Consider the following 17477-nt stretch of genomic DNA (forward strand, 5'->3'; position numbering starts at 1 on the left):
CTCTACAGGTGAATTTACAGATTTGGCACTTAGGATGAAAAGTGTATGCTAAAAGGAGCAAAAGAGTTTTGCAGATATCTCTGTAATAGACCTTCTCCAGGGAGGGGCTGAATGGATTCTGTACATTGCACAACATATACACTATACACAGCGTGCACACAAATATGTGAATATCCATGTGTGAACAGACCATTTTGTGTACACGAGTGCATAGCCCTCACATACATACGCTTCCACTTGCAAGTGTTCACTGCTATATACAATCAACATTCACACATGTATTCTTGAATATATATTGACTAACACCATCTTGCTGTGTGTCTGACTTACTGTAAGTTTCTGTCAGTTTCTAATATGAACAGAAATGATGGTATAAATAACCCGTATATTTCTGAATCTAGTCACCCTTTTCTCAGATGAAGATGGGCTTAAACTCTTGAGAGTGGCTATGAATTAAATGACAGAGAAACAGATGATTTGCTTATGGTTTTCCTGACAAGGGAGATTTCTCTACCTGTAGTTTGAATTCATTTTAATCTTTCTTATCTGCTTCCAGCAAAATGCTATCATTTCACAGCTAGCTATTATTGGCAAACCCCATGTTGTTTGGGGATCAAAGCACCCTATCTTGGATGGATATTCTGGATAAATACCTGAGTGTTCTCTGTGTTTTTAATACTTTACCAACACTCATGAGACTTGTAATGCCAATGAAGTCTCTGTGAATTGGATACTTCTGCTGCATGGTGGAGTTGCATTCCTGGCCCAACTCTCAAGGACAGCTCCCTCCCTGCCTAAACATTTATAAGGTGTCTATCACTGTAGGTACTGTCTTTTTTTTTTTTTTTTTGAGATATACCTGTCTCCTAGAACAGACCTTCAGAGGTCATTGAGTCCAGCCCCCTGCCTTCACTAGCAGGAACCAAGTACTGATTTTTGCCCCAGATCCCTAAGTGGCCCTCTCAAGGATTGAACTCACAACCCTGGGTTTAGCAGGCCAATGCTCAAACCACTGAGCTATCCCTCCCTATTAATTATTTTGTTCTGGTACCACCCATAATGTACTAGGTTCAACGTAAATGTGATGGAAAGAACAGTCCCAAAAAGTTCATATTTTTAAAAGACCAACAAACTGACACAGACTGTGGAAAGGGACACAAAATACAAGGAAAGTGGTCAAGGTGGTGATTTTTTTTATAGAGTGTTCTCAATTCCTCGACCATTATTAATCAGCTAATTTCTTGTGGGCGTTGTGATGGAAGCTGTTCTTCAGGAGAGATTTAAATGCAGAGAAAGCAATGAGGGAGGGGATTGTTCCATGCAGGTGGGGCAATGTGGAAGAAAGAACAGAGTCAGTTATGGGAGAGGTGGAGGAATAGGACAGCAAGGCTAGTATCACTGATGGAGGGCAGGAGTTGGAGGCAGCGATGTGAAGAGGCATGGTAGATAAGTAGGAAAAGATAGAGTTATGTCAAGGGTGCTGCCTAGTGATTAGAACAGGGAAATTTGTTTTGATTCTAGCTCTGTTGCTGAGTTGATATGTGGCTTTTAGTCTCTCTATGACCCAGTTCCTGCATCTGTAAAATGTGGATAGTGCTGCCCTGTGTCACAAGGCTGTGAGCATTAATCAGTTAAAGTTTGTAAAGTGCTTGGAGGCCCTTGGATGGTAGTTGCTAGAGAAGAACGAGCTATTATTAGTTGTTATAAAATGCAACCTCCAGTACAGCAGCACATCTCTGGCAAGGACACCTCTCTCTTTGGGATGCATCTCCCCCTTTGTATTCTGCAGTACAGGAGCACATTCAGCATGGAGAACCCTCAACATGGAGAACCCTCTCCTCAGGATTCCTTTAGATCCTGCAGTGATCAGATTCCTTTGGAATGGCCAGGTGATGTTTGATTGGGGATGGCCAGTTTCTTTATGCATTTTTCTCACCATTGGAGATTTCTGATTCTTTCATTAATCTTCACTTTTCAGAGTGCAAACTGCTGCCAGGGTCCTGGAAATGTAAATGCTCACCTCTGCAACCAAAATGTGGCATGATCTCTTTATGAAATATTTAATGTCATATATTGGTAGCCAGGGCCCAATGCAGTGAGAAAATAGATTTGTGTGAAGAAAAGATATCAGCTGAAAACGGGTTAATAACTAGCTTGCACACTCTCCTCCTCCTTCCTTATTTTTCCTTCCCTCCCCCTTCTCTCTTTCTTTAAAGCCTTGACAACAGAGTGAAAGGAGGCGGGGGATGGGCTTAAGAGTTTGGCTCATGTCCTGCACAATTTTTTCCTTTTAATACCAGGAAAGCACCCCAGCCAAAAGTGAGGGGTGGCTCTGGAGAGGCTGCAGCTCTTGAGCAGAGATCACAGGGCAGCAGCATAAAGAGAGCACTCTGTGCTTGTCACCAAGGGAATGAACCTCCTGACTCTCCCCCAGGGCTGATTTCTTTCCTCTCTTTGTGTTTGTTGAAACTCCTCCCCACGGTGTCAGGTTTTCCTGAAGGAAGCTCTTGAACAGAACCTGGAGAAGGATCGGGAAGAAGAGTTGAGGAAAGCAGCTATAGTCATCCAAGCCCACATCTTGGGCTACATGGCAAGGTCAGTGTTCTGGGCTGTCTTTGCGTTTTCTCCACCTGTCTGCTTGCAGTATCCCCCATCCTCTCCTCTATGGTGTTCTCATCAGCACTTCCACTCTTCTGTTCCCCCCACCCTCCAAATCCATTGGCTAGCTGCAAAATCTGTGTTTCTGCTGAATTCCTTGTCTGTGCTATAGCCATTTCTTTGACCACTGCAGCCTTCTCTATACCCTGCTTCTTACACCCCCCCCCAACCTCCGCCCCCACCCCCTAGTGTGTTAAACCTGCTGCTGCAATGACCAGGTCCGTCCACTGATTCTCTGCCTCTTCAGACTCACCTTCAAGGGTCTCCAGAACTCTGCCCCCTCTACCTCTTGGCTTTCAGCTCCCACTCCTCCACCCTTTACCTACCAGCTTCACCTAATGCTCCCTTCATCTCTCCTCTTCCCCTCTCCCAAGTCTGCCTTTATTAGCACTTTCCCCAAGGCCTGGAGCAGCTTCTCTTCTCCTATTGTCCCAGGGGCCTTTCTCTCCTTCTTTAAGTCACTCTTAAGAACTTACTACTTTGAGCTAGTCTTTCACTACTGATCTCTCAGCTGCTCCCTTTTGCCACTACTGCTCCTAATCATAGTAGTGTTAAAGAAAAGCTATTACAGAAGAGCCATCCCCTCTCCTGCCCCTTGAAGCTAATGTAACAGCTGACTCTTTAATGATTGTAGCACATGCTGCTTGCCAAAGTAAAGCAAAATGCTGTTTCTGTGCCTTCCCCTCTTCCCTTGTCTGGGTGCCTTTACTTGCTGTGCAATCTGTGTAAATTAGAGTGTAAGTTCCTCATGGCAGGGACAGTTAAATAATAATAATTAATAATCATAAACCTCCAGATATTTTGGGGAAGGAAGGGAATTATCACATTGTAAAACATAGTTTCTAGGCAGCATTGTGAAGGGAAAACTGCAGTGTCTCTTCTGTGACTTTCCTGGAAAGGAAAGTACCCAGCTAGTGGACTGGGAGATTGGAATGCACACTGTTCGTCTAAGTTTAGTCTTCAAATCAAGTGGTGCTGCTATGGTCAAAAGGAAGAATCCTTATACAGCAGCTGGTGGCAAATGAGGCATTGCAGAGGGAGGTAAAGGAGCAGAAAACAGAGAAGATGAAGGTTGGAGAAAGTGAAATTAGAAAACCTTTTTTGTGATGATTTCAGTGTTGCACTGCATCAACATTAGAGAGGCTCCAATAGAAAGGAATTAGTATGGGACAAGTCCAGAAAAGGTTTTAAGTGAGTAAGGCAAAACTAGAGAGTGTTGCCATGTAGCACTTAGAGCTTATCAGTCACCAAGATTACGTAAATTAAGCAAAGTAAGCCTGCCATGAAGAGTTAGATGTTCCAGGATTTTACTGTCATCCTTATCCATATCTTCAGGAACTTGTTCTGAGAATTGGGGAAAGAGGTCTAAGAAATGAAAGGTTACATGGTTGGCTCTGTACACTCTGCTTTACTTTCCCAGAAGCTCAGGGTGTCTGAATCAGAAAATAAACCAAAGTGAAAATGCCCCGTTTTGTTTAGCAGACCTGCTCTCTGTGGGACTCCTAGTCACAGCTGCTGATTCCACCAACTAAAATACGTTTTTACTTTTCTTAGCCCTGCAGGACCTGTGGAGAACTGGGGCTGTAAAATGGGCTGTGTCCCTGTTAGCCTCACAGGACATGCATGGGTTTGGGGGAAGGAGCCACACCCCGTCCCCGTGTGGCTTCTATGACTCTTGGAGGGGGAGCCAAGCTTTAGCCCAGTACCTTGCAGCATCAACAGAATAGGTAACTAAATTCCAGTTGCCAAATCAGTGCCCTTGTCCCCTTTATGTTTTATATCTGAGTACGAGTGAAGTGCAGGATCAGTGTATTTCACAGCCCTCCTGCATTGGCTGAAAAAGTTGCCTTTACCTTGGGAAGTGGAGGAAGGTGGGCAGAAGGCTCCAGATGGGGAGTTACAGTCTATTGCCTGTGTATACCTGAGGTCAGGTTAGATTATCATAATGGTCCCTTCTGGCCTTAACCTCTGACAGCAGAGCTAATAGATATTATCAGGAAGAGCACCATGGAGCTGAGTAGGGCCTTGGCATGGTATTCTCAGTGGAGCTTTTGGTAGATGTGTTTTGTAAAAGCCTGTGCCTTTTGTCTATATGCTTTGTCCACCTTAGAGGAGGCTGAGTATGCAGCTGGCCCCACCCTCTGTATGAGGAGAGGCACTGGGGAGAAAAGTGGGGGGAAGAGACAGCCCCCAACCAGTTTATTTAAACTTGCTTCTGTCGCCCTTTCTCCTTCCTTCTCTCTCTGTAGCCTGCACCCAGCTGCTGCTGCTGGCAGAGCCATCCCTTGGGTACGGCGAATCAGGGGGACTGCTCCAGGCCCCGTGCTTTGCGGGGCCCAGCTCTTCGTGAGGAGGTGGGGGGTAGAGTTAGGCAGGAGGGTGAGCGGGGTAAGGAGGTAAACAGGGAGGCAGGCTGGGGGGAGCAAGGAGGAGCCCCCTACCAGAACCCCCCACCTCCCAGTGCCTCCTGCCCACCGGTGGGCCCCACCAATCAGCACCTCCCCTTCCCTCTCAGTGCCTGCTGCCTGCCACAGATCACATGTTTCGCAGCATCAGGAGGCACTAGGGGGGAGAGGAGCCAGGGTGCAGGGTGGTTTGGGGGGGAGGAGGAACTGGACAGAGGAGGGGCAGGAAGAAGTGGGGTGGGGGCGGAGCAGGAGTTGGAAGAAGCAGGGCAGGGGTGGGGCCTTGGGGGCGAGGGGCAGTGGGGCCTGGGCGCAGTCAGGGGGAGCACTCCCCGGCAGATTAGAAACTCGGTGCCTATGTCCCGCATGCGCCACTCCCGCCCCTCTTCTTCTTCCCTCATCCTGCCCCCCGGGACAGCCCTGGCTCCTGGAGCCCTGGTTTCATTGATGTTAATGTAGCACAATCTTAGATGCTTATGCTGGCCCTAGGGGATCATTCTCAGGTTGTGTTTGAAATTTCAAGGTGGTTCAGTGACCAGCGAAGTGGATGGTAAGGGTGTTTTCCTCTATAAAGATTCCAAGGGGTCTGTGTGAAGGGCATACAAGTGTGCTAGGCTGGTAGTTTCCCAGAGATGTGCATGTAAGACTTGAGCATGAAACTTCCTTTCTAGTGGGTGACAATTGTCCTTCATCCCCTGGGGATCTCATTCCCTTTCAACAAAGGCAGACATATTAAAGCAGCTCCAAGAAGGGTCACTTTGGAGACAGGAATAAGGTGTCAGATGCAGGAAAGAGGGCAGCAAGGAAAAGAATCTTTGCCTGGTAGAAAGAGAGGGAACTACTTGTGCCCTCTATGGGCACTGGACGTCATTTGTTCAGCACTTTGGTACCCTGGGGAACCATTCCTTAGAAACACGAGAGACGTGACTGTAATAGAAGTAGTCAGTGACTCATGGCCCTTTAACTGTTTGGTTTTGTTTGTAGGAAGAAGTACCGAAAGGCCCTAGTCAGTATAGTGACAATCCAGAAGAACTATCGAGCGCACTTCTGGAAGAAAGCTCTCCTGCGACTGAAGGCCTCGGCTGTTGTCCTGCAGAAGCATTGGCGTGGCCAGCTGGCTCGCAGCCTCTATCGGCACCTACTGCAGCAGGAACAGAGACGGAAACAGGAAGTGGAGAAGAGGAGAAGGCAAGAAGAGGAAGAGCAGATCAGAAGGAAGGAAGAGGAAAGACAATGGCAAGAAGAGGAGGAGCTTAGGAGGAAACCAGAGGAGGAAGAAGAGAAGAAAAGGTACTGGATTTTTTCTCACAGCTTTAGTTATATGGCTGGCCCCTAGTAGCGAATCTGCCAAGGTGTATGACTAGGTGATCAGGAACAGTCAGCATGGATTCACCAAGGGCAAGTCATGCCTGACTAACCTAATTGCCTTCTATGAGGAGATAACTGGGTCTGTCAATGAGGGGAAAGCAATGGATGTGTTATTCTTGACTTTAGCAAAGCTTCTGATACGGTCTCCCACAGTACTTGCTGGGATAATACACACGACTGGAATGTTGGTGTGGATGGGTATAGTTTGCTCAGGAAGGATAGACAGGGGAAAAAGGGAGGAGGTGTTGCCTTATATATTAAAAATGTACACACTTGGACTGAGGTGGAGATGGACATAGGAGATGAAAGTGTTGAGAGTCTCTGAGTTAGGCTAAAAGGGGTAAAAAAACACGGGTGATGTCATGCTGGGAGTCTACTACAGGCCACCTAATCAGGTGGAAGAGGTGGATGAGGCTTTTTTCAAACAACTAACAAAATCATCCAAAGCCCGAGATTTGGTGGTGACGGGGGACTTCAACTATCCAGATATATGTTGGGAAAATAACACCGCGGGGCACAGACTATCCAATAAGTTCCTGGACTGCATTGCAGACAACTTTTTATTTCAGAAAGTTGAAAAAGCTACTAGGGGGGAAGCTGTTCTAGACTTGATTTTAACAAATAGGGAGGAACTCGTTGAGAATTTGAAAGTAGAAGGAGGCTTGGGTGAAAGTGATCATGAAATCATAGAGTTTGCAATTCTAAGGAAGGGTAGAAGGGAGTACAGCAAAATAGAGACAATGGATTTTGGTAAGCTCAGGGAGCTGATAGGTAAGGTCCCATGGGAATCAAGACTGAGGGGAAAAACAACTGAGGAGAGTTGGCAGTTTTTCAAAGGGACGCTATTAAGGGCCCAAAAGCAAGCTATTCCGATGGTTAGGAAAGACAGAAAATGTGGCAAAAGACCACCTTGGCTTAACCTCGAGATCTTGCATGACCTACAAAATAAAAAGGCGTCATATAAAAAATGGAAACTAGGTCAGATTACAAAGGATGAATATAGGCAAATAAGACAGGAATGCAGAGGCAAGATTAGAAAGGCAAAGGCACAAAATGAGCTCAAACTAGCTATGGGAATAAAGGGACACAAGAAGACTTTTTATCAATACATTAGAAGCAAGAGGAAGACCAAGGACCGGGTAGGCCCACTGCTCAGTGAGGAGGGGGAAACAGTAACAGGAGACTTGAAAATGGCAGAGATGCTTAATGACTTCTTTGTTTCGGTCTTCACTGAGAAGTCTGAAGGAATGTCCAATATAGTGAATGCTTATGGGAAGAGGGTAGGTTTAGAAGTTAAAATAAAAAAAGAGCAAGTAAAAAATCACTTAGAAAAGTTAGATGCCTGCAAGTCACCAGGGCCTGGTGAAATGCATCCTAGAATACTCAAGGAGTTAATAGAGGAGGTATCTGAGCCTCTAGCTATTATCTTTGGGAAATCATGGGAGACAGAGGAGATTCCAGAAGACTGGAAAAGGGCAAATATAGTGCCCATCTATAAAAAGGGAAATAAAAACAACCCAGGAAACTACAGACCAGTTAGTTTAATTTCTGTGCCAGGGAAGATAATGGAGCAAGTAATTAAAGAAATCATCTGCAAACACTTGGAAGGTGGTAAGGTGATAGGGAATAGCCAGCATGGATTTGTAAAGAACACATCATGTCAAACTAATCTGATAACATTCTTTGATAGGATAACGAGCCTTGTGGATAAGAGAGAAGTGGTGGATGTGATATACCTAGACTTTAGTAAGGCATTTGATACGGTCTCGCATGATATTCTTATAGATAAACTAGGAAAGTACAATTTAGATGGGGCTACTATAAAGTGGGTGCATAACTGGCTTGATAACCATACTCAGAGAGTAGTTATTAATGGCTCCCAATCCTGCTGGAAAGGTATAACAAGTGGGGTTCCGCAGGTATCTGTTTTGGGACCGGCTCTGTTCAATATCTTCATCAACGATTTCGATGTTGGCATAGAAAGTATGCTTATTAAGTTTGTGGACGATACCAAACTAGGAGGGATTGCAACTGCTTTGGAGGACAGGATTAAAATTCAAAATGATCTGAACAAATTGGAGAAATGGTCTGAGGTAAACAGGATGAAGTTCAATAAAGATAAATGCAAAGTGCTCCAGTTAGGAAGGAACAATTGGTTTTACACATACAGAATGGGAAGAGACTGTCTAGGAAGGAGTATGGCAGAAAGAGATCTAGGAGTCATAGTGGACCACAAGCTTAATATGAGTCAACAGTGTGATACTGTTGCAAAAGAAGCAAACGTGATTCTGGGATGCATTAACAGGTGTGTTGTAAACAAGACACGAGAAGTCATTCTTCCGCTTTACTCTGCGCTGGTTAGGCCTCAACTGGAGTATTGTGTCCAGTTCTGGGTATCGCATTTCAAGAAAGATGTGGAGAAATTGGAGAGGGTCCAGAGAAGAGCAACAAGAATGATTAAAGGTCTTGAGAACATGACCTATGAAGGAAGGCTGAAGGAATTGGATTTGTTTAGTTTGGAAAAGAGAAGACTGAGAGGGGACATGATAGCAGTTTTCAGGTATCTAAAAGGGTGTCATCAGGAGGAGGGAGGAAACTTGTTCACCTTAGCCTCCAATGATAGAACAAGAAGGAATGGGCTTAAACTGCAGCAAGGGAGATTTAGTTTGGACATTAGGAAAAAGTTCCTAACTGTCAGGGTAGTTAAACACTGGAATAGATTGCCTAGGGAAGTTGTGGAATCTCCATCTCTGGAGATATTTAAGAGTAGGTTAGATAAATGTCTGTTAGTGATAGTCTAGACAGTATTTGGTCCTGCCATGAGGGCAGGGGACTGGACTCGATGACCTCTCGAGGACCCTTCCAGTCCTAGAGTCTATGAGTCTATGAGTATTCTTGCCGGCAAGTTAAAGAAGTATGGGCTCAAAGCAGAACCAATCCCCAACTAAATCATCCCAGCCAGGGCTTTGTCAAGCCTGACCTTAAAAACCTCTAAGGAAGGAGATTCCACCACCTCCCTAGGTAACCCATTCCAGTGCTTCGCTACCCTCCTAGTGAAAAAGATTTTCCTAATATCCAACCTAAACTTCCCCTACTGCAAATTGAGGCCATTAATCCTTGTTCTGTCATCTGCCACCACTGAGAACAGTCTAGATCCATCCGCTTTGGAACCCCCTTTCAGGTAGTTGAAAGCAGCTATCAATCCCCCCTCATTCTTCTCTTCTGCAGACTAAACAATCCCAGTTCCCTCAGCCTCTATAAGTCATGTGCTCCAGCCCCCTAATCATTTTTGTTGCCCTCTGCTGGACTCTTTCCAATTTTTCCAAGTTCTTCTTGTAGTGTGGGGCCCAAAACTGGACACAGTACTCCAGGTGAGGCCTCACCAATGTTGAATAGAGGGGAATGATCACGTCCCTCAGTCTGGTGGCAATGCTCCTACTTATACGGCCCAAAATGCTGTTAGCCTTCTTGGCAACAAGGTCACACTGTTGACTCATATCCAGCTTCTCGTCCACTGTAACCTATAGGTCCTTTTCTGCAGTATTGGCCCCTGCACTCTTTTGTCAGGCAATGGATTTCGTAGTGCAGCATTCCGTCAGGTCCATAGGCATTAAGATTGGTGATCTCTCACCTCTCAGGTCTTGACTATGCTGCTGATGTTGTTATTCTAGTACAGAGTTCCAACATGTTTTGTGAGGCACTCCATCAAATGGAGGCAGAGTTGGCTAAGGTTGGTCTCTGTGTTTTGTGATCAAAGACAAAGTTGCAAAATCTAGGCTCAGGTCCATCCGTGACTCCAGTCTCTTTGAATAATTAAACTATTGAAGCAATCTCCAACTTCTGTTATTTGGGTTCTATACTCACCAATTCCTCCAACTCTCACATGGAGGTTTTCAACTGGATTGACATCGAAGCGTCTGCCATGGGTCATTTACAATCAATGTGGAATCAGCATCATCTCAGCACAACCACCAAGTTCAGGATCTATCTGAGCTGTATCCTTTCTGTAATGCTGTACGATTGCAAAACATGGCAACTCTGCTGCTCAGACTGGGCAAAGCTGGAGACTTTCCACACAAAATGCCAACGTAGTATATTGGGCATAAAGTGGAATGACTTCATCTGTAATATAGATGTTTACAGTCGTTCCGGTCTACAGACTACTGGGGCCATTGTCCGCAGATGGAAACTTACGCTTTTCAGACATGTCATGAGTATGCCACAAGACATTCCGGCAAACACTGTTCTCCAGGTGGCTTGTAAAATCCGGGATAAAATTCCATCAGCTGAGGGGTGGAGGCAGCCCAGAGGCAGACCCCCTATTACATGGGTGCATCAAGTCTGTTCTGATGTTGGACAGCCTATCAAGCGCTTGTGGCCACGCATGAACGGACCAAATGTTAAATGATTGCTACGGCCGACTGTTCAGCTAAGCATTGAAGAAGAAGGGAATGTTGTTGGGAAAGTGGTGGCATGACCTCTCCGACAATATCTATGTTTCTCAGGTCTCTTTGATCTCAGCTGGTTCTTCTGCCAGCCTGAGGGTGGAGTTTGTGTATGACTGAGGCCTGGTTTACACTTGTGGTGGGGATCAATCCAAGTTGCGCAACTTCAGCTACGTGAATAATGTAGCTAGAGTTGACATACTTAGATCTACTTACCGCGATATCTTCACTGCAGTAAATCAACTGCTGATGCTCTCCAGTCAACTCCGCCTGCGCCTTTCACTCTGGTGGCGTACCGGAGTCGACGAGAGAGCACTTGGTAGTCGATTTATCACTTCTTCACTAGACGCGATAAATCAATCCCCACTGGATTGATCGTTCCGGAGGTAAGTGTAGACATGCCCTAACACACTTCTCCTAATGGTGGATGTTGTCCATGCTGATTATTTTAGAGTATTTTAGCTGCCTTCAGTCTATCACATTTGAAGGGCTGTTGATATGCCAGTGGACTGTAGCAGGGATTCTGAGTGTTGTTTTAAATGTCTCTGCTCTTTGCCCCTTGAGAGAGCCTTTGGACAACTAGCTAACTCAGCATCACCACCAGGGTGCTCTTAAGTGAGCTCCCAGATGGTTCTGACTCATTAGCCTTCCTATTTAGTTACATATCAACTGCTTAACATTTTCCATTATACAGATTTTGACTTTTTTTTTTTTTTTAAAGAACTTTAAGTTCTTTGAGTAATGGTTCCTATGTGTATTCCATAGGTGGGTGCACATGCATGCCATGTGCCGGAGTCTGGAAGCTTTTCTTAGCAGTGTCTGTTGACCTGCATGTTTGTTATGTGTCTCCTTGTGTTCCCTGTCAAAGGTATAATATGTAGTGCAGTTTGATGCCTCTCCACTTCCCTCTTACCGCCATGTGGCCTGAGTCAGAAACCGCTGTTCCTTCACTCTCTTAGGACTAGTCTAAGCTAGAAATGCTACAGTGATACAGCTGTGCTGATGCTTTCTTATCAGCTTAATAACTCCAACTCTGTGAGAGGTAGAAGCTATGTCAGCAGGAGAAGCGGCACACACCGGCCTTGTGCACCTACACCTAAGCGGGTGGAGAGACAATACTTTGTGCTAACTAGGAGGACAGATTTCCTTTTCACCCACCCGCCCCCAGCCTCCCTTGTTGTCCAAGTGGGCTCTGGAATGGGCAAGGCAGCAACCACAAATATCCACTCCTCCGGACATGACTAAGTGGCTAGACTTGCTGGGAAGATTGATTCCGCTGCAGGACTGTAGTTCCACATTGCAAATTATCAGGCTCTGCTAGCAAGTACAACTTTAATAACTGTGGTAGGCTAGCAGAGTTCACAGACAAGCTCCCTCCAGAACACCAAGAATGATTCCATGTGCTGATAGGCAAAAAGAGACTGATCACCAGGGTGGCTGGCTCTCCAGGCAGCAGTGGATGCAGTTGATGCATCTTCTTGAGCTCTAGCCACCGGAATAGTTATGTGAAGAGACTCGGGGCTACAATCTTTCTGCTTCCCTAGGGGTCCGAAATGCGATCAAGGACCTATTTTTTGATGAGAAGAATCTCTTCAACAAAAAGATGGATGAATCTTTGCACTTTTTCAAGAATTCCAGATTGACGCTACAGGCCCTTGGCATATATATTCTGGCCCCTAGACTCAGGCAGCAGAAACAACCCTTCCACCTGTGACTGCGCACACCCTACCCTGCCTACTATCAACAAGAGCCCCCATGCCAACAACAATCTTGGAGACCTTACTTTCCTGCCTCTGCCACAACCACCTGCTTGAACCTCTCCCAACCAATGGCCAAAGGACAATTATGATGCAAACTTCCCTCAGTGCCATGTGCGCAGAAGTGCATTAAGATTTATTGGGGCCCTAGGCACAAAGAACGTTTGGTTCTCCCACAACGCCCTTGCCATGGGGACCCGCCCCATTCCTCCTCTCTCCATTCCCCTTTCCTTCCCCCCACCCCACCTCCCTTCCCCACTGCATCTGTCTACCATTCACCGCTTCCCCCAGTGCCTCTTGCCCCCACCCCACCCCCTTTCCCCACTGCTGCTTCCCTCCCCGCCCAACCCTCTTCCCCATTGCTTCTTCCTGACACCGCTTCACCCATTCCCCTCCCCTCACTCCCTCATTCCCCTTTTCTTCCCCTCACCCCACCTCCCTTCCCCACTGCCTCTTCCCCCCCCCCACAGAGCTACTCAATGCTGGCAGAAATGAGGGGAGCAATGGCATGTGATCCCACATGCATTCCCCACACCTCACCCTGTGGGGGGGGCCATTGCCCTCCCCAAACTACATCCATCCCATCTCTCGACACTGCAACCTCCATCTCCCCTGAGCTGAGCTCCCTCTGCCCAGAATGGGACTCATCTGCCCTGCAGCACCCCCTGACTTGAAATGGTTTCCATTAGATACAGATTTTATAGTCTGGTTCGAAGGCTCACAGCATCCTCACTATAAATATTGTTCCTGCACCCCAGCCTGCAGGAGCTAGCAGTGACCATGCTTTGCTCCCTGCTCTCACCTGCCCCCAAGGCAGGTTTCTTTTGTTAAAAGGGCTATGTCCTCTCACTTTTAAGAGTGGAGGGACCGTGGCCCCCCTGACCCTCCTCCCGCAGTTTCAGTGCCCCAGGCTCCCAGATCCTCCACCTGCCCTGGGGGAGCAGGGACAGGGCTGGTCTCGACAGCCCAACCCCCTGCCCAAGGCAGTTGGAGGGTCTGGATGCCCCCACAGCAACCCGAGCTACTTGGGTGGCTCTGGCTTACAGCCTGGGTGGGGCCCTGGGTGGGGAGCAGAGGAGAAGAGTGTGTGGTCAGAGTTCCAGAACTCCTAGGGGCTCCCAAATTGGCCAGGGCTCCTGGGCATGGGCCCTGTTGGCCCGTGTGGTAATCCGCCACTGCACCCGTGCCCTATGTCATCTTTGGGGTGATGCTCTTCTCCCCTCCTGGACTGGCAACCTCTGCTTTGCCTTTCCCCTCATTTGCTCCTCTCACAAGTGCTACACAAGATTCGCCAGGACAGAGCCAATATCATCCTCATAGCCCCTTTCTGGCCCAGCTGTTCTGGTTCGCAGACATCCTCAGATTCTGGCTTCTGCACACTACTAGATCTCGTCACACAAGATCAAGGGAGACTCAGTCATCCCAATCCAGACCTCCTTCACCTCACAATCTGGTATTTAGATGGGCATCAAGTATGGACTGTGCATACACTGCCTCGGTTTGGCAAATCCTCATGCAAAGCAGGAGAGAATCCACCAGAGCCTGCTACTGAAAGTGGAGAGGTGTTGACCCGCACTACCTATTATGTCCTCGGTGGGAAATACAAGGAGATACACAACACACTTGTGCGTCAATGGACACTGCTAAGAAACACTTCTAGACTCAGGTGCTTGGTAGACATGTGCTTCTATGTGTGGAATAAGATAGGGACCACATATCTCTAAGAACTTCCAATTGTAGGTAAGTAACCTCATCTGCATGATTTTTAATCCCTCTGTAAATTTGATCATAGATTCCAAGGCAGAAGGGAGCACTGGAATCATCTGCTGTGATGTGCTATATAGCACAAGCCATAGAATGTCCCCAAAAGAATTCCTATCTTTTAGAAAAACAGCCAATCTTGATTTAAAAATTGCCAGTGATGGAGAACCCACCACAACCCTCAGTAAATTGTTCCATTCATTAACTACCCTCATAGTTAAAAATATATGTCTTATTTCCAGTCTGAATTTGTATAGCTTCAGCTTCCAGCCAGTGGATTGTGTTATACCTCTCTCTGCTAGATTGAAGAGAACATTATTAAATATTTGTTCCCCATGGAAATACTTAAAGACTGTGATCAAGTCACCCCTGAACCTTCTCTTTGTTAAGCCAAATAGATTGAGCTCGCTGAGTCTGTCAGATAAGGCATGTTTTGTAATCCTTTAATCATGCTTGTGGCTCTTCTCTGAATCCTCTCCAATTTATCTACATCCTTTTTTATCATTACCTGTTAGGTTGATCATTACCAGTTAGGTCCATGCCCTCTGGGGCACTTGGCATTGGCCACTGTCGGTAGACAGGATACTGGGCTGGATGTACCTTTGGTCTGACTCAGTATGGTCGTTCTTATGTTCTTAACCTTCTTGAACTGTGGGCACGAGAAATGGACACAGGCTTCCAGCAGTAGTCACACCAGTGCCAAATATAGTGGTAAAATAACTTCTCTATTTCTAATCAGGATTCCCTTGTTTATGCATCCCAGGATCCCACTAGCTCTTTTGGCCACAGTGTCCCACTGGGAGCTCATGTTCAGATGATTAGTGTTCATGATTAAAGCTGCGAGTTTGTCACAGTGCTCACCTTGGGGGGGCCTCCCCAGAAGCGTCGAGATCCCTCGGCTCATAGGGGGAGGTGTGGCCAGGGGGTTCTGCATGCTGCTTCCGCTGGCAGGCACCGCCCCGCAGCTCCCATTGGCCGTGGTTCCCAGCCAATATGGGAGCTGCAGAGCTGGCAGTCAGGGAGGAGGCAGCGTGCAGAGCTGCCTTGCCGTACTCTGCCTAGGAACTGAGGGATATTGCTGCTTCCGGGGAAGCGTGGAGCTGGGTAGGGAGTCTGCCAGCCCTGCCAACACTCCCCCAGCACCAGTGGGGGTCCCAGGCCCCCCCAGTACCCTTGGCACCTCCCTGGGCCATCCCCCCAAGCACTCGTGGCACCCCCAGGCTGTCTTCCCAAGCACCCACGGCACCCTTGAGCTGCCCCCCTCTCCAAGATTTAGTCAGGATATGTAGTACAAGTCATGGACAGGTCATGGGCTGTGAATTTTTGTTTTCTGTCCATGACCTGTCCATGACTTTTACTAAAAATACCTGTGACTAAAACATAGCCCTTTATTCATGACCCCCAAATCTTTTTCAGAGTCCCTGCTTCTCATTATGGAGCTGACAGCAACTAATACTGCGTCTTGTGCTTTATCTGTTACGACACTGAGCCATAAGCATTCAAGATCATTTTCTTTTGAGTTATCAGTGATTTGGAAACAGGTAATGCCGTCTTTGACATAGCGTGCTGCTTCCCCTTCATCCTTTCTAAATAGGTCAGAACCATTTATTGTAACATTCCAGTCATGCAAATCAACCACTAGCTTTCAGCAATACCAACCAAATTGAATTTATGCTCATGAATAAGCAATTTCATTTCTTGTTTGTTACCCAGGCTCCTAGCACTGGTATATGGGCAATTAAAGAATTGCTTCTCTTTGTGTCTTTTGGTTCTCAGATTGGGCTAAGTTTTATAAATCACCATTTCCTGTCTGTTTTGCTCAGTATAAGTTGTTGTGGGAAGACTTCTGAAATCCTCCATACCCATTACATCAGCACTACGCATGCACTGCCCCGGATTCTTGCTCAGCATGCCACATGCAGCCGAGCCTCTAGATGGACACATGCCCAATGGCGGGGGTGGCTGCTTTCTCCCAACAAAGTACTGTTTGCCTCAGGAGATGGTGCACCGGGCTGGGAACCAGGAGATTGACACTTTGGGTTTTACTTTTTGAGCTCCCTGGTATTAATAATTCAGTGTCATTTACAGTCTTTATTATTGAGCAAGGTCCCATATGCCACTGAGAGGTTATGCAAGCTGAAAATATAACCCAGTTTGCTAGCGTGGAAGGATCTAGTCCTAGCCACTTAGCAGAGTGCTTAGATTTGGCAGGTTCTGTCTGAGACACTGTGTTGCTATGTCAAGTGCTAAACGAACACAGGCTTAACTATGGGATTGCCATGGCTCCGTCATATATTAAAAAAAAGAGAAACTGCAATTGTGCACATAGAGCCTGATCTTGGAAATCAGTGGAAAAACCTTCCATTGACCACAGTGGCTTTAGTTCAAGACCATAATGAGTCTATGTAATCCTGCCGCCTTGTCCTTTCAGCCCCACTCCATTTGATCCTATTTCCTGATTTACCTCAACGTAAAGGATACACGTGCCAGGATAGGCCATGCCAAGCGTGCTTGGTGGTTTTACTAAATCAGCTTTATCACAGGAGCGTTGCTTCACCCTTAACCATGGAGAGATGATTCTCCGTAATTTCTGTTAAAATACTCAGGTGATCTGGGTCTGTCACTTACTATTGTCTTCTTTTGAACAGAGAAAAAGAGCAGCTGAATGCTGTACTCCAAGTGGCTCAGGTAAGTTTAATTGTTCATTCCTTTACCGTGTCTCCTCTTGGGACCTTCTGTAACTCAGGCTCCTCTGCTGGTTGCCTTCACTGACTATGCTTTTTCTTGAAATATGCACCTTTATTTTACTGTGATAAAACATGTTAGAAAAACTCCCTGTGAAAGCATTCTTTTCCTTCTTCATCTGCAGGTGCCTGACCACAGCAGAATGGTTGTCTAGTTAACATGGCATGTGCCTGGTTTTAGTGTCCTCGGGCATAGTTCCTATCTAGACATTTCAGGGTCAGACAGGTTGCATCCTGTTTTACCTCTGATGGTGAACTTATTGCACATGACCTTTTGATGAGCTGCATTGTCAGTCCATTTTGCTATATTGTTGCCTGCAACAATCAAAACAAAGGAAA

At 46.6% G+C, this 17477-nt stretch overlaps 1 protein-coding gene across 5 annotated transcripts in view; it reads left to right on the forward strand.

Moving 5' to 3' along the window:
• Positions 1-17477, forward strand: part of LOC115659798 (unconventional myosin-X-like) — a 263102-nt gene that overhangs the window by 165441 nt on the left and 80184 nt on the right. For all 5 annotated transcript variants that reach the window (XM_030580481.1, XM_030580482.1, XM_030580483.1 and 2 more), the window contains 3 exons: positions 2489-2595; positions 6048-6353; positions 17043-17082. In XM_030580481.1, the coding sequence (XP_030436341.1) occupies positions 2489-2595; positions 6048-6353; positions 17043-17082 (453 nt within the window). The remainder of the gene's footprint in view (positions 1-2488; positions 2596-6047; positions 6354-17042; positions 17083-17477) is intronic.

Source organism: Gopherus evgoodei, chromosome 11 (genome assembly GCF_007399415.2).
Source record: "Gopherus evgoodei ecotype Sinaloan lineage chromosome 11, rGopEvg1_v1.p, whole genome shotgun sequence".
NCBI lineage: Eukaryota > Metazoa > Chordata > Testudines > Testudinidae > Gopherus > Gopherus evgoodei.